Raw genomic sequence first — 21,359 nt, 5'->3', positions numbered from 1 at the left:
TAAAAAAAATGATATTGATCAATTTATATTATATATCTGGTTATTAAAAAAATTTAAACGGACCATAATTAATTCTTTATTTAACGTCTTTAATTATAAATTTAATCAAACAGTATTTCACAAAGTGAATTCTTAAAAAATATCGATGACATAATCATGTCGTATTATCTCAGGTCGTTAAAACAGAGAAAAATATATTTATGATTTTAAACTAATTCAACTTCTTTTTAGATTTCTTAACAGGTATTGCGGTAGTTTTCACCGATTTTGTAGTTTTGAAATAAATTCCGTAAAACACACCGGCAGCAACGATCAGTATCGTAGATACAACGGCAATGTACTCGACGCGGTTCCTGAAAACAAATTCGTTTGAACTATTACGCAGCTGTTATTATATTTTATCGCATATTATAGTCACAAAAGGTCCATTGCCGGAAATAAGTCTGCTCCAATATATATACATACAGTACCCAGCGATAAATGTTGCATATCGACTTTTGGAAAGAGACAACAGGCTAATTTCAACTTAGTAGAGCGTCATCTCTATCGCAAGAAATACGAATGAGAAAACGTCACATAAGTACTGTGGGACAGAGATAATGCTGTACAAAGCCGAAATTAGCATTTATTTAAAAATTATATTTATCGCCGGGTACTGTATGTCCTTTCGTTGTCGAGTCTTCATTGTAAATGTCAATTCTACCGCGCGGTGCCCCTTTTATACACTTACAAACAACTAGCGCCATCTGTCGACGCCGCACGAAACTACAGAGTTCCTACATATATTGCTTGTTCTCGTTTGATATTAATGCTGTTAGCCCGGGGGCTTTTACTTCCTCAGAGCTGAGTTCACGGTGCTGAAAACTCCGTGAAATTATACTTGTCTTATTTAACATAATAAATATCGTAAATATTGTAAACGCATTAAACAACGTGCATCAAAGTTTCTTAAATAAAAAAAGAAATACTCACTCAAAAGGCGTTCCGCAAATGAGATATTTAGATGCGCCGTGCCCAGGTCTTATTGCTCCCGTGCAGTTAAAATCGAAATATTTTTCGTCATAATCATCTATACATAGGTACTTCCGTCGGTATAGTGTCTGTGTTAAAAAAAATATATATTTATTAATTTTAATTATATTTTAATCAACATATATGTATAGGACAATTGCTTCCAATTAATATATGATATAACTTGTCCAAAAATCAATTCAGAAATAATAAATAAAGTGTGCCCCTGTAGACTTTATACTGCCAGAAGATATTGGCCTGACGTTTTCTAATGAAAAAATATGATACAAATTGATTGCAAATAGGGAGAACAACAAGTTTATTTATATTATAACACGAAGTTCGAAGTAGAAGTGAATATCATTAGAGCTTCTATCATATTTATTATTTCTGTACGATTCCCCTTTTCGATACACAGCTGAGGATGACGTAATGTTGCTCCCTTAATACCGATTTAAATAAAGAATTTTATTTCTGTAGGATTCCCCTTTTCGATGCGCCGCTGACGATGGCGTAATGTTGCTACAATGGCAAATACAAACACAAAGAATAACTGAATTTAATATATCTCTTTTAATATTTAAATTACAGACCTGTCCGAATGCAGTGACTAGAGATGAAAGTTCATTGCAGGGTCCCACCGGTTCATGCAGGCCATAAGATCTCTCGCGCTCCGGTGAAAAGAATACCACGAAAATCCAATAGATGGCGTAGTGCAACGACAGCTGAATGACCATGACATAGTCCATAAACGAAAGACTGTAAATAATTAGAAAAGAAGAATATTATCAAATTGATTTAGTTTTTTTTACTGTAAACAGGATTATTTAACTTTATTCCATTCCAAAATTAATTTACAATAAAAAAACACCAAATATGTCTTATGTACACAATTATTTTTCATTTACTTTTTACGATTACAACATAATTTCTAATTATTTAAATATATACACTTAACTTCTGCAATTCTATGACATTGATTTAATTTTTGTTCGGCAATTTGTTGAAGAACTTTGTTATCGATAAAATGTTAATATAGTTTAGGTAGTTTCAACTAGATGGCGTTCACAACATACCGCTAACAAAATAATGGAGTCAGTTACACCCAAACTCTTTGGTTATAGGTATCCTACAACAATATACCTCCAGGAACCTTTACTCGAGAACTAGTAACGCTCTCAAGCGTCCGGATGACTTTTTTAACTGGATTGCTCTGCTGCTTATGGAGATTCCACAGCTTCGAGATGGCAGGGAGCTGAAGGCACCTAGTCTAAGAAATCTTTTAAGGTAACTAAGTTCAACGACTCCTTGAGGATCCACGGCACGGGTCGCTACGTACTGTTATTTGACTGGATTAGGAGGTCACTCTATGGAGTTATTAGATTCATTGAAGTTGACTGATCGATAATATCAGTTTAGTCACTCCGGGGTACCCGAAAGAATAGATCCTGGGCCTGGTCTGTTGCTATTACCACATTAATGGTAAGAGAAGGAGTGCTACACAAGCTAACCTCGATACCGTCGAGGACGGTTGGTTTTAGAACAGCTGTATTTTCTTATGAAGTCTGTCTTCAAGACGTCGCGTCGTCCGAAGACTCATGTCTCAGTCTCAGGACGCCCCAGCGTCTGAATGCCGGGTGTGATTTTTTAGTAGGTGGCAACAGCAACAATCAACAAGCGTGTTTAAAACGTGTTTAGCGGCAGAGTCAAAGCGATGGTCGTTTTTAGAACTGAGCCATCGGTGGCTGTTCAAAGTCTACATGCAGATCTTCATTAAGCATGTATCGTGGCACTCGTAACTCTTTTCTTGGCGAAAGGAATATTTGACCTAGAGATGTAGTGATAAGTTACTCTGTAGAAATCTCATTTGTATATATACAACGACACAACGTATGTACACGTCGCGCCGTTGTCGAGTCTTCTTTATAAATGACGATTCTGCCGCGCGGTGCCCTTTTTATACGTTTACAAACAACTAGCGCCATCTGTCGACACCGGACGAGACTACAAAATTCTGATTTTCTTTCTTTTATATATAATCGATCTATAAAAGGATCTATAAATATGGCTAATGTCAATTATTTCCAATCAAATTACTAATTGCAAAACAGAAATAAAATTACTTAAAAATCAAAATAATTAAAAGGAATACTGTCTTTTTTCAGTATGAATCTACACTGTTACCTGATAGATAATGGTACCAAAGAGATGAACAATTTACAATTAATTTTAACTATCATAGACGTAATATACATTCAGGTGTTTAAAATTACCATCTGTGTAAATAAATGTAATGCAAACAATTCCACGGTTAAACACTTGTGTTACTGCAATATATCTATTGTTATGCTGTATTACACCAACGTTATGCAATCATTGAATAAAATAAATATCCTATTTTAATTTTTAAACAAAAAAATACCTTATGAAGTTTAAAATTTAGCAGAAAAAATGGCCGCCTGATAATTCGATTTAATTAAAGATGGCGGATATTTCACCGCCATTTCGTAAATATGTCAAAAATTTTAATCAACGTTCTTTTTTGAAAAGCCTAATTTACGTTATTCCTCTGTTTAATAAAATTTATTTTAAGCGCATGAAACCATATATTTGAGAGTGAATATAAAATACATTAAAAATTTACTCACGGTTCATTCGCCTTATCACTTCTGTTCAGTAATCCAATGAAAACGATAAGGGAGAAAATAGAGCAAAGCATGAAGAAAGTGACTTCGCCGTGTACGTTCCAAATGTCGTGGAGAGGATGGTAAATTGTTACGAATAGAAGTATACCGCCCGGCATTCCCAGGAGAGAAGAAATTATCACAGACTTCCACTCGGCGGATTTTCTGAAAAAAAAAATTAACTGCTATTTTTGACTGCTAGTACCACTGGACAACTTCGGTAATCCCTGATCTCTTGGACCCGATACAGTTACTCTACGCTGCCATAAATAAAAACTGTTTTTGGAAATCAATGAGTGGTATAAAAATCACAACTCATCAAGAATCTTGGCTGCCCCTGCTTTAGCTAGATTTTCCTAACTTGTCATCAAGAAGTGCCGTCGACGAAAAAATGGCGTTTTTATCAATTATACATCCTAACTATAGAGTTGCATCATTGATTCAAGGTGCAAACATTTTTACACCTTAAATTTGACTTGTCTATATGTATTTAATGGAATCAGGCGTTACCTCGCGGAAATCCATCCTAAGTAAGAAAAGGACCAATATTTAGCCACTTCCGCACATGCAGTGGTAGTCACACAGAGTGTTTGGCACTAATCGGTGTAACATAACTCCTGAAGATGCCCCGTGGAGGGGTGAAACACGTGTTGAGTGATTTGGCGGTGACGGTTGTGTGATTCGCATTGTTTGCCGCATGCGCATTTATCAGCGGGCTGGCGGGCGGTGCACTTTGTTGCACGACTACCACTGCATGTACGGAAGTGGCTAAATATTGGTCCTTTTCTTACTTGTTTATATGTTTTATAGTTCCCAAAGATATATATAATATAATTTAACAAACATAATGTATAGATGATATAATTTTAATAGCGTCCTTTATAATATTCAAATTTGGATTCAGATCGAGACTTTGAAACAAACAAACAAAAATTAAGTAAATTTTTATTCATTCGCAATGATGCAAATGTTGAGGTAATCGTGAAAAACCTACCAAGAAGCCCAATAGTTACTAATCTGTGATCAAAAAGTAAAATTAAATAGTAGTCATTTAAAACTCCTGGTCTTTAGGAAGGCAGATATTTTTTTCCCTAACTTGGTAGGAATGTTATACATTTGCCAAGCGTCTGTTAAAAGTTAAAATATCATTTGGCTCTGCCTACACCATTTTCAAGTATGTTTTGTGTCTCAAACACATCAAGTCTCGATTGTTCGATGTCATACTGCAGTGGTCATTTATGACTTTTTGACAAAAACTCGACTCATATCGTTCTGCAACCACCGTATTCACTTGATTTGGCTCCGTGCGTTATTGCTATTCAGCAAACTTAAAAATCCAATGCGGGTACACCGTTTTGACACGAGGAGATATAAACCGAAAAGAAGATCTAGAAGGCTATTCCAGAAAATAACTAATCTGATTGTTTCGAGAACTAGAAAGCGTTAGTAAAAGTTCGTTTTATCGGACAGAGATCACTTGATTTGGAAGTATAAATAAAGAATTTACATTTTGTAAACATATTCCTCCTTATGATTTGATCACAGAGTTAATTCCAACTGTGAACGTCTTAAGTCTGGAATGACATTTTATTTAAAGTCGCTTTGTTTCACTTTCAAAACTGTATATTATACATTTCAAACTTAGAACGTTAGATTTAAAAATCGAAGTTAATACCAAATGTATGATTACACTTACTTGCCCGAAGACCATTTTTCCTCGTTTGGCGCGAAAAATCTTCTTGATGCGTGAAATATGAAATAGAAACTCGCTGTGAATGACGCATGGAAGTAATAGGAGTTCCACGGCACCCAGTAATGGCGGTCGAAGATATTCGGATCCGTGTCGTGCCAGGTCCAATGGACAAATTTAACGGACACTATGTCGTAGGGTATGTCTATGAGAACCACCAGCAAGCCGGCGGCAAATGGTTCCGCGTACGACGGCAAATTTAACTTTGATACAGCGTACGATGCGTGATATATAAAGGTCGGATCTGAAATAATCAAAGTCTATATAAACAATTGTTAATTTGTGGTAGCAGTAGGCACGGGATATCGCTAGTGGAACTGATGGCGGCAGACGCAGCCGAGGTAGGCTAAATGGACCTTCAACTTATACCTATACGGGTAACGAAATATCGATCTTTTTAAATTAAATAAAATTTAAAAATAATATAAATAAAAATGTACTGTTATGTATGTTATTAACATCATCAGCGATAAAACGTGTATAGGACACAGACCCTCAAAGATTCTCCTTCGTCGACTTTAAGAAATCTGTCTTCAGTTTTTTTATATGGACCCTGTTATTAGGGACATTATTGTTTCTGTCCAATTTATGACATATATGGGTGGCGCTAGCGTCGCGTACCGCGAACAAATTACTGTAATGTCAACTCCTCATTTGTAAAATAGTTATATTCATTTCCACTTTCATGAAATAGATAACGGATATAATATTAATTTAACATTCGAAATTACAATAAAACCTGCTTAAATATTTACACAAGGCATTTTGAGTAGAGTGAAATACATTTAAAATAACAATTCATACTAGTGTAACAGTATGGGAAGTTAAAAAAAATAGCGAAAGAAACTTGAAACGACTACAAATTTGCATTAATTTCAAGGATTTTATAAATTTTTCAGGTTTCATATAGAATCACTTTAATATTTATTGTGATGATTCTTTTATTTCACTTTCTCCTTTCATCCTTTTTTTCATTCATTTTCTTCGCATTCAAATCGCCTCCAGTGTATCAGTTTGTATATTTAAACAAGCATGTGTAATACTAATGTAATAAAAAAAATAACTCACACAAGAATATTATGTGAAGAGGCAATCTCGATCCCAGGAACATTACAGGTGTCGTGGAATGCCAGAAGTTATCGTACTCCGGCAAAGCTATGCTCCAGAAGTTGTCCGTGAATAATCCATGTAAAACGGTAGCCAACCACAAGTATGGCCATCGGCCGCCATTTTTAAAAGCTAAAAAAAAATTAAAAACGGCAAGTCATTGTTTGTAACATATTAATTTAAATGTAGCAGCCATAGACGAGACTTCCCAAGGGCTTTTAAACTTAAAATAAATCTCAAGGTAGACGCACAGCCCCAAAAAAATAAAAAAGAATACATTGAAAAAAAAATTGAAAATAGCTTTATTTGGACAAGGTTTTAAACATTGTTGCACATTATAAATAATAATTACAGTATCAACAGATGCAATAAATTAATATCTCCATCACAATTAATTATATTAATGATACAATAAATACGTATTGTATACCCTTGGTGTTAAAAAAAATATCTGGATTCTGTGCGCATTCCCTTTAACAATAAATTTAATAAGGAAGAAATAACCAAAAAAAATATGTACTGTCAAAATTGACACTGACGTATGACCTAGGTTTCGCGCCATTTCTTCGTGTGACAATGTTAAATACTAAATAACACGTTTTTTGACATGTGCTATGTAGACAGTTAAAAGCTATTTTAAATTATAACGACAATGAGTGACTACTAAAACTATGGACTTATTACAATATGATTATATTATTTCTGTGGAGATCTAAGTTGTGAATGTATATTTACCTATAGCATTGCTTTTTGGACTCTAACTGAGCACAATCGAGTTTAAATAAACGTCTCATTCGCAATCATTTGCGACACGCACCGCACATAACAAAATTAATACAAAAATCGAGAAAAAAATTCGCGTGTAGCTGTAAAAAAAGTTTTCACAACACAATGTAAAAATATTTTAAAAAGTCTAATTTAGAAATTAAACCGAAACATTACATTTAACATTATCCTTCATAGTGTAACAATAAGCGAACTTTATTTGTATGTCTGACCACTACAGCCACAATACTTTCATGTAAAATAATTCTCAGGCGTTCGAATTCAAATATCGAACGCCGATTTAAATTCGGACGCCATCAGTGATGATGTCGCTGCCGTTGTGTTAAGGTCGTGTAAGTTGTAAATAATCTTTATACACATAAGAATACAAAATCAATCTTGGCTATTATTTTTCTTTCCAACGTCCTTGGTTGGTAAATTACTTCCAATCGTAATACACGTATCATCATCATCGCTGCTGGAGTATATATACGCTAATCGCTTGTACTTGAGCCCGACGCAAAAACGCTGTCGTCTTAGACACTGGTAAAGAGTTGAATTTTTTCTGTGCCATATTCATTAGACAGTTGTATATGTTTTGATAGCCATTTTTATTGAAAACACAGAAAATTATTTTCTTGATTACCAATGACCACACAAACACAGGTTAAGGTGTATAAGAAAGTCATTTGCAATATATTTTACAAAAGTGCTATCAGTTACGAACTAAATTTATAACATATGATACTGTTACATAGCACGAGTTACAGAACCCTCTAAACAATAAACACGGAACCCTAGGATCAAGAACACGCGTGACCCTAAAGTTACTTATAAATTTTTGTATATGGTTCTCGGAAATTCTAACTGATTACTATCTCGAACTTACTAGAACCTTCTTCTTAGTATAAATAGGTGTATTGCCCATGTCAGTTCAGTGTAATTTTTAGAGTTATAAGATTAAGATATAAGATCAGTGATACAAAGTGACGATTTGGTAAGTTATTTGGACTGTGATTTCTTGATCGATTTGAAAGCGAAGTTTAGACTATGCGAAAATATACTTTATGTTGAAGTAGGGTAACCATCTGATTTGTGAATAAAAGACTCCTTGTGAACCAGTGGTGTTTCATTTCGAGTTAGAATCCACAGTACTTAACAATACATTCGCATATTGAATCATTTGATTACACAAAAAAAAATTTTACTCACCGTGTATAGAAGTGACCAATGCCGCCAGGCAGTATGAAGCCTGCGCTATCAAGTATGTGGGTTGAGCCTCCCACAACGTTTGGATGTTATTTATTTTGACTAACCAATCTATCCACTGCGAAATATAAAATTATAATGTACTCATCGCATAACGTAAAAATACGCAAATCGGCTTCCAAAGATGGCCGCCAAAAAAATATTAAAAAAATAACTTCTAAAATGTTATTAAACGGTTTATCATTAATTAAACTATAAATTATATTAATTTTTTTATTTTAAAATAATCAATTAATTATTATTAATTTTTTTTTACTTTATATTATTTATCAAATCTGTCTAATTATAAAGATGGCGCTCAAAGTGCATTTAGGTTATGTTTTATATTTGATTTCAATAACTGTGTCTAACCGAGCTTAATAAATTAATAAAATAAAATCTTCTTCTAGTAATTATAAAAAACAAATCTCTAGGGGTTAAAATAATTATTGATTATATTTTATAACCAGCTATCGGAATAGATGGATATCTACCTACGGAAAGTGACGTCAAAACTAAATGTAAATAAGTATGCCTTTATATGGAATTTTTGTAATTATTACGGTTTTTACATCGTTGATTTCAAAATATCTTTATTCAAGCAGCTATTACCACACTTTTGTATCGTTTTTTTCCCCTTTTTTTAACAAAGTTCAGTGTATTTATGCACAGAAGTTTTTGGCGGGAACAGGGAGTTCTTTGGCGTCCAGGAATCTTCTAATCTTTTGTAGATTTTCCCAAAAGGTCTTGACGAGACTAATGGGTCGATAGCACGTGGAATTGGTTTTGGTTTTGGAGGTCTTCAAGAAGCCTATGACTTCCGAACTCTTCGATTTGAGGAATACTCCGTTGTCATTGCCGCGTTCAAAACAAGAACATGGGCCAATATGCCTTTTTATACCATAATGTCATCGGAGCCCGGCGCTTTACGCGGGCCTAAATCGCTGATGACATCTTCAAAGGCTCCCAATAGCACCTTTAGACTTCACGGTCCTCCATTAAGAGTTACTTCTGATACACGGGTAGAATGCTGAGTGTATTGCTAGTGTAAGCTGTCGGCCAAGCATTCGGCTTTTTTTTCTACCAGCACGGCTGAAGTAGGATTATTCAGGCGTCAGTGTGGTGGTATGGTCGAACATATGTTTGAGGATTTTGGCAATCTTCCAGAAGATGGTACGGTGTGATTTCTAAGATGGTGTCGTTCCATCTCTCGTCCAAACTTGGGCCATGCGCTCCCTAGATTCACCCTGGAGTTAACGCATATACGTGAGGTTCTGTTTGGATGAGGAAATATATACTTGCAATCTTATTCCGTCTGGCCAGAGACCATTGTAAGTTATTTTCATCTGAGAACTATTTCAAGTAATCCTCGATGTGATTGTCTTGTTAGTTCATCGATGTCGAAGTGATGAATTTGAAATTAGCGTCGGTTGGAATTGACACTTTGAGAAGAGATTTTTTGACTTTGTGGCAATTGATAGCGGTTTTAGTCGTTGTGATGCCGTGCTTAGCGGCGCCCAGTCGAAATATGACCAAGGTATATACGTATATTAAAATTGCTATAACAAGTACTTTTGGTGAACGTCCTTCTACGCTAGGATAGCGCTTGGTTTCTATTGATCCGATTGCCTCAAAGTTTAGTTGGTCTGAGAGCCTTCAGAGTACCTTCCCTTATCGTTGATGGCGTAGGCGTTCCATCTGCTGTGGTCATTATTGTCTCCAGCCAGAGTGGCTCTTCCGATAGCATAGTACATCAAAGTCCTAGCGGATAATGCTGGCTTCTTTCCTGCATGACAGGTTCACGTACGCCAGACAATAAAGGCATTCTTATTTTCAAAAAGCTTTTTATTTAAATTTCGAATTAGTCATAAGGATTTTATATCCATCATGATTTATAGTATACCTATTAAAAAACTTAGATCTTAAATTAAAATCTTAAATTAGTATTTATTTAGTGAATCGATCGATGAAGGAATAATTTTATGGGCTGATGTCATTCTTTTACATAAATTAACTTTAAAACCTTAAAATGAAATGATCGTAACATATGGTTAACTAGTTTTTTTTTTGTAAAGAAATTTGTAGTTACTCAGGTGTTTCGTATCTACGATATGATATAATATCCGATAACATTTCTTTATTCTAACTAATCTAGTAATGATTAAATAATCTAAAAATCTAATTAATAATAAATCGCATTTGAAATACATTATAATTATCTAAATAAATTTTCGTTTTATTTTATAAAGATATATTTTTTTAATTTATTAATTAATATGATATTAAGACGATTATTTAAATTAAATTAATAATAATTACAGTGATTAAAAAAAATCTACTTACAGCGTTCTCCATGATGATAGGAGTGCTTATCTGTACATGTAAAAACCGTCTGCGGATTTACGAAAATGATTGCGTAGACGCAATCGTCACCTTTATCAGTGTTACCATATTAACTTTTTACATAAAATATCTTTAACTAAAATTTATACTTGTTATTGAATGTTTATTTAGGTACACATCTACAGGATAGCGTTTACAAATTATACCTTAAGCGGTAATATAAATAGCTCAATATAGAACTATTTGGTTTTATTTCTGTGTTAGTTTTACTACCGTTAATCCGACCGTAGGAACTAACTTTTTTTTAAAAGTGACTGCCTCCGAAATCTCCTCTCGGTATTCATGGCGCTTATACTAGTGACTGAATTCCTTATTCTTTATTATTCTTATTCCTTATACTAGTGACTAAGTGACTAAGCGCGACGGTCTCCTATTCCTATCAAACAGTAAAAGGTTTAGACAACTGACGTCTCTTTGTCACGAAGAAATATTTCTGTTCTGTTTTAGTATGTAAAATTACAAAATTTATACATTGTATTTAAATGTGTTTTAATTACGGGCACTATTAAGATGGATAATACTAAGAGGTGCATACATAAGACATACATAAGATTTTTTTTTTAGGTTATGTATGTTAACTTTTTAACTTACATTTATATTTTATTTTCTATATTCAAGCCACATTACCCATATTATGAATCATTATTATTTTAATTAGCTGTGTAATATCCATCATTACACTTCAAAATGCTTTTTATATAATTTATGATTTTGATTCAAAAACCTAGTAAAATTTAATTTTAAATTATTTCAAATCAAAATTAAAAAGGAATAAAAATAAAATTTTGAGACAATTTAATTACTATACAACATTATTTCCAAGATTACCGAGGATTCATAAAAAAGATGGCTCTGTGGTATCTGGTGTTTGACGTTTTCTCAAAAAAAAAAAAAGTTCTGTGTATAGTATTTTGATGGAAAAGATTTCAGAAATAATTCGGTAAAAATGTTAAATAATCTATTTAAACTTTCGCAAAATCTCACAAAGTTATGCCGCTCGAGGAATCAAAGTGTAATAATAAAATTTGTTAGACCAAATACAACTTACGCGAATATCTTAAAATCACAAAAGCAAAAGAAAGAAGAAGGTGGAGAATTTATAAAATGGATCTTACTGGTACGAATTCGTAGTTATAATTTTTAGAGCCATATGTATGTGTGTTTATATCTAGAATTTGTGATCTTGGATCTTAATTATGATTTATGAACAGTATTAATAAAATGTTACAGGTAATCCCAGTCACGTCTTTTGGACTTGGCTGTTGGCAAGTTTATCGTTTAAAATGGAAGTTGGAACTGGTGGACATGTTACAAGCAAAGTCTAATGCCTACCCAGTGGAAATGCCATCAAAGTAAGTTACAAATCTTATTAGTTCATAGGTTAACCCAGTTATATCAGAATATAAGAAAAATGTTGAAAAATAATGTGTAACTTTTTTATCGGTTACTACTCTGCTTTTGATCACCAACTCACCTGTTAGACAGCTAAAATGTGGTTGATAAAGAATGTGAACTGAGTAAGTACCACTTCACTCTGACTTTGGAGAGATCCGGATTATATTTCTCAGGAAATAAGGATGCCAGTAGGGTGCTCCATACTCAGATCAAAAATTTAACATCAAAAAGGCATAGTGCAACTCCAGAAAAATCCCCTCCGAGTAAGGGAGGTAGTGTAGTGTTCTTTCTCATTTAGATGACCCAAATAAGAAATTTGTAGATCTTTTTTTATTAATTACAAGTTTTGATTACAATAATTATAGTTGTCAGTTATAATTGGCCATGAGTGCATCCACTTCTCAACATAAGCCTCCGTTATAGATTTCAGAAGAGTAGCGGTGTGCATCCAGCATCCTACAACCTTTACAGGGGCCATGTAATAAACATTGTACAATAATTTTACGTATTACTATGTTAAAACTTAAGTGTATAACAAATCTAATAGAGTGGCACAAAAATTAATAAGTAATTATATGCTTGCAAAGTTTTTATAATTTCTGAATTTGTATTGTTCACAGTTTTAAGGAACTAAACAATATGGAATACATGCCAGTAAAAGTCCGCGGTGAATTTATTCATGACAAAGAAATCCTCATAGGACCAAGGGCTCTTATAGAACAGGATGCCAGTGTACCGAGAACTGGGTCTCTTATATCCGATCCTAAAAAGAATCAAGGATGGCTGGTAATAACTCCTTTCAAACTTTCCAGCACTGGGTAATTATTCTATTAAAACCTTTGTAAATACTTTGCTTTCTTTTATGTATTAGATAAAAACTATTTGATACAGATTAAATCATTGTGATATAGAGGAACATAATTTATTTATTTTTTACAGTAATTGATCATACTGATATGTTTTTGCAGGGATGTTATATTGATAAACCGTGGTTGGATACCTCAAAGCCTCCGTAACAAAGATAAGCGCCAGGCATCAATGGTTCAGGGTGAATTGGAGTTGACTGGTGTGGTTAGATTAACAGAAAATCGTAGCCCATTTATGCCAAAAAATCATCCAGAAAAAGGATCTTGGTTGTACCGGTAAGTCTACATTGAAATATATATTAGTAGTGTTGGCCATGTATTCACTTTTGAAAAGAATCTCTTTTCAAAAGTGTTGTTTTCAAAACTGTTTGAAAATTTTGTTGCAAAGTATGCCATTCTCAAGTAGCAGTTAACCCTTTGTGGGCCGCAACATGGCACCTGTCCGGAACAATTTTTTTAAAATGATAAATGAAATACTATTGTTTATGATCTGGTCCGGTCTGGATATGCTTTGTGGTTTGTACATCCAGGGCAAGGGATTTTAAACTGTTACTGTAAAGGTGATTAGATATTATAAAGCCTACTTTATTTTGGCAAGATCTGACTCTTATGCACCCAGGGAGTTTGGACACACATGTATAGGCATTCAACAGATTTGATCCTTTTTTTGTCACTCTTCATCTGTCTTTCGGACACAAAGATCATGTCAAGAAACACCTTAAATTGATGACAAACTGTTTCCATGCATTCTTATTCTTTGCTTTGCTCAGGGCAGTAATGATGAAGAATCCAGTTACAGCCTTGATCAGACTAGCGGGTAGGAGATAGTCCACTATGTTGATGTAGATAGTCAACTATCAATTGTCCCTACTGCCAGTAATTTGTAGAAGTTATCTGGTTGTCTGCGGGTAATGTAGCTAAAATAACTTATGTGTCCTAATTAACATATTGTGGAGGGCCTAGTCTTGACCTTCAGTTGGTCTAGAATGGACATGATGTGTCTTGGTTTCCTTGGTTTGAATAACTTCTTAACACTTGGGTTCAACACCATAGTTCACACTTCAATTCTTTTCCGATATGTGTGAATTGATTGATTCAAGATTCAGAGATATATAGGAATGTTGATGTTATATTAGGGGGACCGAAAATTAATGTCGCTTTCTCAAGTTTTTATTTCTAATTTACAATATATTCACCTTTGTTATCTACAACCTTATGCCATCCTAGTATACAAATTTTCAATGCCATAGTGATAAAAATCAATCGGTTTCACATAAAATTTGTCGACAGAAAGATATTACTTTCTGTTCCTATTGTATATTATAAATAACTTGCATTGCATTGGTAATGTTCTTCTCTCGTCATAGATTGCCTCTAAATTTGCCTTTTTAACTTATTCATTTTTAATTTAAATATTTAGTATTGTTTGTTAATATTTTTGTTGTATACATATTTCAATCTAAAGGTGCTGTTAACTGTCAGACAGATAAACTAACTACTGCAGTTGTTGACTACATAGTCTATTCTCTACATGGTTTTGTACAAAATACAGATTACTATTAAATGAATATTGCCATCATTGCTATGTCATATTTTATATGGCATACACACCAGCTGCTCAATATATATTAAAAAAATAAATTAAATTCACATAAAAATAACCAAAGTGATACGATATAGGATCAGTATCCGACTATAGATTGACGAGTGATCTTGGTTGCGAAGAACCGTACACTAATATACATTACACTACACATAAACTCGTGTAGATAGATACACTTCCTACATGCAATTAATGTGATCGAAGCTGAAATATGACAGCTTATTTTAATTTTGAAAAGTTCCGACCCTTCCGTTCCATGAACTCTGTTCCAATGAAGCTGTAAAAGCCCGTAGTGCTAGCAGCACTTACTTCATCCAAAACAAATACATCTGAAGAACTTTAAAGTAACTACAATTTAAATTTTGTTTTCCAAACATTATTTTTCAATATTACTTTGCATTGTATGTATGTTATAACTATTTAATAAATAATATTGTAGGTAGCTCAGCAGCAGAGGTCTTGCAGGATAAAAATTTAAGTAATTTTTATTTATATATATAAGGCATGCTCATCTGTCCTTTGTCATTTAACGGCAAATCCTTTCAATTCGCTTTCATTTTATAATTCAGTTTCAATTAACTACCTGTGCCATGGAGATTCATTAATATTTATAATCTTTTCATTTGGCAGTGATTGAGAAGTGGTAGAAGACTGAAACTTGTAATTGTTGGTTGCGAGTTTGATTTCTGGGATACAATCTTAAAGAATTCACATTATGAGTGTTAATTGTACAAGATATCCACTGCTCATAAATAAGTTTCTAGAGGATGAGCAGCAGTTTCCTCTGTACAATAATACCACACTGCCAATCCACCTGCCAAGCATAGGGATTATAATATATCCCCTAATATATAGATATCTTTGATGATATGAAGCTATCAAGTTATGAAAAGTTTTAATAAAGTTATAATTTTTCAGAGACCTGCATCAAATGAGTGCATACTTAGGATGTGCACCGGTATGGCTGGATGCTCGCGGCATCATGGACCCACCCGACGGCTGGCCGATTCCCAATCAAACTCGGGTTGTTTTAAGGAATGAGCACTTCTCATACCTCGTAACTTGGTATTCACTATCAGCTTTCACAGCGGTTATGTGGCATAGGTACTTTATCAGAAAGCTGCCATTGTTGTAACATAGTCCAAGTGCAATGTATATGTTGAACTGTGCTTATTTAAGTTTTATGAAATTTGTATAAGAATACATTGTTGCAATTAGTTTAGTGTTATGATTAAATAAATATTTATAAATTATTTGTTTTATTTATCAGAACAGTAACCATTTTTGCAAATACTGTAAACACAAACATATTATAAACAGATTTGTTTAGATACCAAACTAAATGAATCTACTGTTTCATCTAATCTTCATTCTAAATATTATCTGTAATAAATAATAATTTTGATGCCTAAATATGAATTACACTAATAATATCTTTGTTAAAGATACTGGTGTCCTTATGTATATGAATAAATATGTTTAAAAAATATCCTTATTTATACCTAAATCCTGTTTTATTTACTTATTAGAAAGAAAAGGTTATTAATTGAAAAACATTTCATATTCTGTAAGTTTTCGGTATACAAAAGCTTCATAATTTAACAGAAAAAAACAATTTTATTAATTCATAAAAGAAATCTATGTGAGAGAGCTAAATACGGAAATAAATTTTTACTTATATAAATCTAGTCAGTTTAATCAATTTATTTTATTATGATTTAGGCAGGTTTATTCTCTAACCCAGTATAAGTGAGCGACTTTAATATCGATCAACTTAAGTGCCAACGCATTGACAAGCGCTGGCACCGTTCTTTATAATATTAAATCCTCAAGGTGAAATCGATTAATGAACGCATCCCCAGGAGCGCTAAATTGTAGGTATAAATCAATACTTTTATAATTCGAACGAAAACATCGATATCTTACGTGGGAGAAAGGAATGCAGAATATAAAAAGTCAAGCTATTTTGTTATTAAATCTTATGTCTAATAATATTTTATTTCTTAATATCACTTTCTATTTATCATTAAAAAAGATACGTTTCTCCTATGAGTATTAATTTATTTTTTATATATATACAGGTTTTGATAAAGTTTTTGGTCAATGTAAAAATTTGGTAACGCAATGTAAGTGAAATATATAGTCACTGTTAGAAGCGTTTTTATTTATTTCATATTATTGTAAATTAAAAAATCTGTATATCCAACATATTTAATAAAATAATACATGATAAACACGATAAATATCGATTTTTGTGTCAAAATCATCTCAATCATTATATCTATTTAGGTTTTATAAAAGAAATTAAAACGACTAAACATGTAATTTTAATAAACATTTAAATAAAACTTTAAGATAATAAATAAATAATTTTGCAAAATATATTGCAACAATTATTAAACAGCAAAGATGCAAAAATATCGATTCAATAGTAATTGCATCGATGATGTTATAATCGAATAGTTAAACAGGAACGTTACTGGTTAATATCGACAAGTATACATGGGAGGGTATAGGGCAAGCCATCAATACCGGGAATTTATAACGTTAGCTAGCCCTGCGCAAATCGATGCGTGTCATAAACTTCGCCTCAGCCCGTGTACATTGTATTGACTATCTATGGGCTAGTTGCGCGTCGGCTCCCCTGCTAGCAACACGTATCACCTCCGCCTCCCGCTCAGCGCCCGAAGGAGAATTGAAAAATAAATATGCCGAAGGAAGAGCTTCCGAGCCAAACAAAGGAAGTGGTCTATAGGGCCTACAAGTTCTATAGGCAGAGAAAACCGAACACGCTATGCGAGCACTGCAACGACATCGATCTTTCCAAAAAGATTTCCGAAATCACCGGAATATCCCAGAGGAAAGTGCATGCCATTATTGAGGAAGGCAACAACATGGCAGAGGATGAGAGATTCACTTCGCCAGTGAGGCCCAGGAGACCACCAGAGAGGGAGCTGAAGATCGATACATTCACGAAGATTGTTATTAAGAGGGAAATTGCTCAATTCTATCAGAAACAGCGCCAGTTCCCGACAGTAACAATACTTACTCAGATCATGGAGGACAAAGGCGTCTATAAATGGAAACATGATTACATGCGACATGTCCTGCAGAACATGGGCTTCCGTCTGCGAAAATCCAGGAGGAGACCAGCTAACGCTGCTGAGGAATCTTAAATTGTTTTATCTCAATTTTTAAAAAAAAATCTCCATGTCTCACAATACATTGTTCGTTAAACGACTCATAATATTGGTTAAGTAAATCTATGTGTAATACATGTTAAAAATTATTCGAAATAGTTTGTAAGCAGCGAAAAAAAATATTGTGTAATATTCATTGGATTCACCATTCGTAACTTGTATCTCGTCTTCAGAATCAATATAGTGTTACAATCCTAATAAAAAATAATTAGATGATAAATTTATTATATTACACAATTTAATTTTCCGCTTTTACGATGAAATAAAAAATAGACATACTGTTTCATATTAATAAAATTGACTTCGTAAATAAGTTTTTAAATGTAATATCGATGTTTTAACTTTTATCGATTACGATTATATCTTCAACTATTTCAATTTGTAGTTCTAGGTGTCAAGTAGTCTGTGATTGATGTAACGTAGATGTTGTACATTATTTTTGACCATTAAAATTTCCGTAGAAACGAAAACATTTTTCTTATTATTACAACCTATTGTAATCTTTTCAGGAGCACATTTACTGTCATACACCGATCGAGCTGTTACAAAGGGAAGTGTCTCTGTAAGTCCAAATGAATTTTGGTATGGTTTGTTTTGGCTTTATAGATCACTGGTTTGACGGTAGTAGAGTTTTTGCAAGGCTATTAAACATTGTACTGATTCACAAACATTTCCAATATGCTTAATAAATACACATATACAGAGTGGATGGACCGCTATTGTTTTGAAGAATAAATATGTTTGAAAACACCTGTTGAAAGTAACATCGTAGACTTGAACTACTTAGGCTTGGCTCATGACAATATAGTTATTGAGACGATAATTATTTAGTATCATCACAATAAAACAACATATTTATTTTCTTTGACCGAATAAAAAAACTAACCTTTACAAATATAAATTAAAATACGAAAAGTATTCCAGATTTTGGTTTATGCAATGTTTATTTCGCATTAATATAGTTATTATAATTATTGGTCTAAATAAATGCGTATTATAATTTTTGTAAATCCAAAATTCGTAAATAATATCAGCGTTTAAATCATTATGCATGTTAGTAGTATCACAAATGATATTATTATTGTAAAATTGAATTATTTATCCAATATATGATCAATAATATTATATATTTATAAACATTAGGTAGGTAGAGGAGCATGTTATACAATATTAATACATATTGATCAGTTAGGTGCAGTATTGATCGACAAGTGTTACCTACAAGAGATGGGATTGCTATTACCATGTGATAAAAACAAGACGCAGTTGAATAATAAATCGGAATAACACCCCTCGTTTCCTGCGTCACTTCAATGTTAATTTTTATGATTGATATGCCCTTTTCAATGATATGTCGCATAACAAGTGCGTTGCTTCAAAATAAACTTGACCGTGCTGTTTACTTTCTAAAAAAAAAGTTAAGGAAAAATTTTCCTTTTCAATTTATAGTACTTAAAGGTGGTGATTATTTTAAATTGTGAATATTATAAAGTTAAACGTGCTTGCGTATTTATATATAATTTTTTTTGTATAACACAAAACTTGTTTACGACGAACAATAATATTGTATACCTAAATGGTTTACTCCATTTTGTATTACACCATGTTAATAATAGAAGAACGTATTAAACAGTTTATTTTTTTTAATATTAACTAAAGTGGGCATATGCAGTACATTAAAATACCTTTGATAACATTTCATTTTGTTTTATTTGCGATATATAAACAAAATTACCATAAATATAAAATTACCGCGTAGTAAAATTTGTTAACTATAAAAAAATATTAAAAAATATTATCAGTATTGTTACTGTTTTTTATATTTAAATAAATGTTTAAGGGAAATTAAAAATATATGGGTAGCGTCAAAATTATGAAAAAAAAATGGCGGTCGCAAATACGACGTGGGTCGCTAATCGATTCCGTGTCCTTAGAATGACAGTGAACGATATTCAATTCAATTATTTATGATGTCGATTATGTAAATGTGGCCTCGAGGGAGGACGTAAACAAATTTTATCGAAAAATAATATCATTGTATTGACGACCGCCTGTCTAATAAATATTAAAGATACACATTGTATTAATTTATTACCCTTTCACATTGTAATTAAGATAAATCTTTTACTCAGACACTAAGACTTTAGACAATGCGAAATGATTTTGTAAAAGTATATATATATATGTATATCTACTGTTCCATGCCCAGCTGTGGACGTCTTACAGCTGAAGTTACAATAATTATGAAGACATCAGATAGTGTCTATTAGCTGAATAATTTCCACTGAGCCACTTGCTTTATGCCTATTGGAATTTCGTGGTTTTAACAAGTTTAACCCTTTCCACCCCTGGCTGTTATGTAGCATCGATAATATTTAATTGAATTATAGTACCTTGCGAATACCTCTAGAATATGTTTCATTCGTTCGTGATTCAAACATTTTAGTAACAAAAATCTTTCCCGTTTTAAAATTTTCCGCAAAAAGAAGTATTACACCATGTCGAGTATCACTCGACAGTGGAGCTTGTGGAACAAAATCGGTGTCGAGTGACACTCGACGTTGGAGTGGAAATGGTTAATATCTTCACCCTCATGGTGGGTGTCTACCTTAATATCGTTAGCTGAATGGACCTGCCATTTCAACCGGTACCAGGAAAGACATCCAATAGCGTCATTTGGATGATATTATAATGAGGATGAGGGTTTGAGTTCGCATATTGCTTGGCTTAGATGTGCTTATAATAACTAAAATTGAAGACCCTCTCCGGAGCCGAGCTAGGGTCTTTAAATTAAATATACCAGTCAAGTTCTGTGCCATAGAGCCCCCGAGAAAGCAGAAGGGACCTTCGCTTTTACTGTAATTATATAGACATTGTAAGTATGTAATGACGGAACGGAGCGAGATCCCGCTCACAAAAAGACTACCAATTATAATACTACCGACATTGTTAGGAACGATCAGCGAGGAAGGGCTGATGGTGACGGCGAACTCCCAGAAAGGTGATACCGATTCTTCCCCCCCGCCCCGCTCATACCTTAGGCGCGGTATAGAGGTTTCGGTACTACAATTGATAACTTATATAGATAGAAATGCCAGTCGAAAATTCTTTCGCTGTATTGAACTAATTGCGAGCAAATCCGGAGCTTAAAAATATGTATTTACTCATAATTAGTATCGTAGTGCTACCGAAACAGCTGTACCGCGCCTTTGGTATACGGTCGGCAATACGGAAGGAGTATCAGGCGGTCCGTTCCATCATCTAGCCGTCAATGAGGCGGCGCTCGTGGTCCTTTTACCACGACCAGGTCTGCCATCAGTGTTTGAC

The 21,359-nt window shown here is 33.4% G+C and overlaps 2 protein-coding genes across 2 annotated transcripts; one reads left to right on the top strand and one right to left on the bottom strand.

Annotated features, from left to right (window-relative positions):
- Positions 1-60: 60 nt before the first annotated feature.
- Positions 61-11,002, bottom strand: LOC137919148 (uncharacterized). The gene is made up of 8 exons (XM_068762129.1): positions 10,909-11,002; positions 8,530-8,644; positions 6,514-6,684; positions 5,392-5,689; positions 3,660-3,860; positions 1,605-1,770; positions 973-1,100; positions 61-353 (listed from the first exon to the last, which is right to left on the bottom strand). The coding sequence occupies exons 1-8, from the start codon at positions 10,918-10,920 to the stop codon at positions 212-214; spliced, it is 1,233 nt and encodes a 410-aa protein (XP_068618230.1). The 5' UTR covers positions 10,921-11,002; the 3' UTR covers positions 61-211.
- An 869-nt stretch (positions 11,003-11,871) lies between these two features.
- Surf1 (surfeit locus protein 1) lies at positions 11,872-16,051 on the top strand. Its single transcript, XM_068762671.1, has 5 exons — positions 11,872-12,085; positions 12,199-12,320; positions 12,984-13,181; positions 13,332-13,505; positions 15,751-16,051. The coding sequence occupies exons 1-5, from the start codon at positions 11,915-11,917 to the stop codon at positions 15,965-15,967; spliced, it is 882 nt and encodes a 293-aa protein (XP_068618772.1). The 5' UTR covers positions 11,872-11,914; the 3' UTR covers positions 15,968-16,051.
- The last annotated feature ends 5,308 nt before the right edge of the window (positions 16,052-21,359 follow it).

This window comes from Battus philenor, unplaced genomic scaffold, assembly GCF_028537555.1.
Source record: "Battus philenor isolate CCGP_79_NKW_IND1 unplaced genomic scaffold, ilBatPhil1.0.hap1 SCAF_1, whole genome shotgun sequence".
NCBI lineage: Eukaryota > Metazoa > Arthropoda > Insecta > Lepidoptera > Papilionidae > Battus > Battus philenor.
Note: the sequence above shows the minus strand (reverse complement) of the source record. Positions and strands in the feature narration are given on the sequence as shown.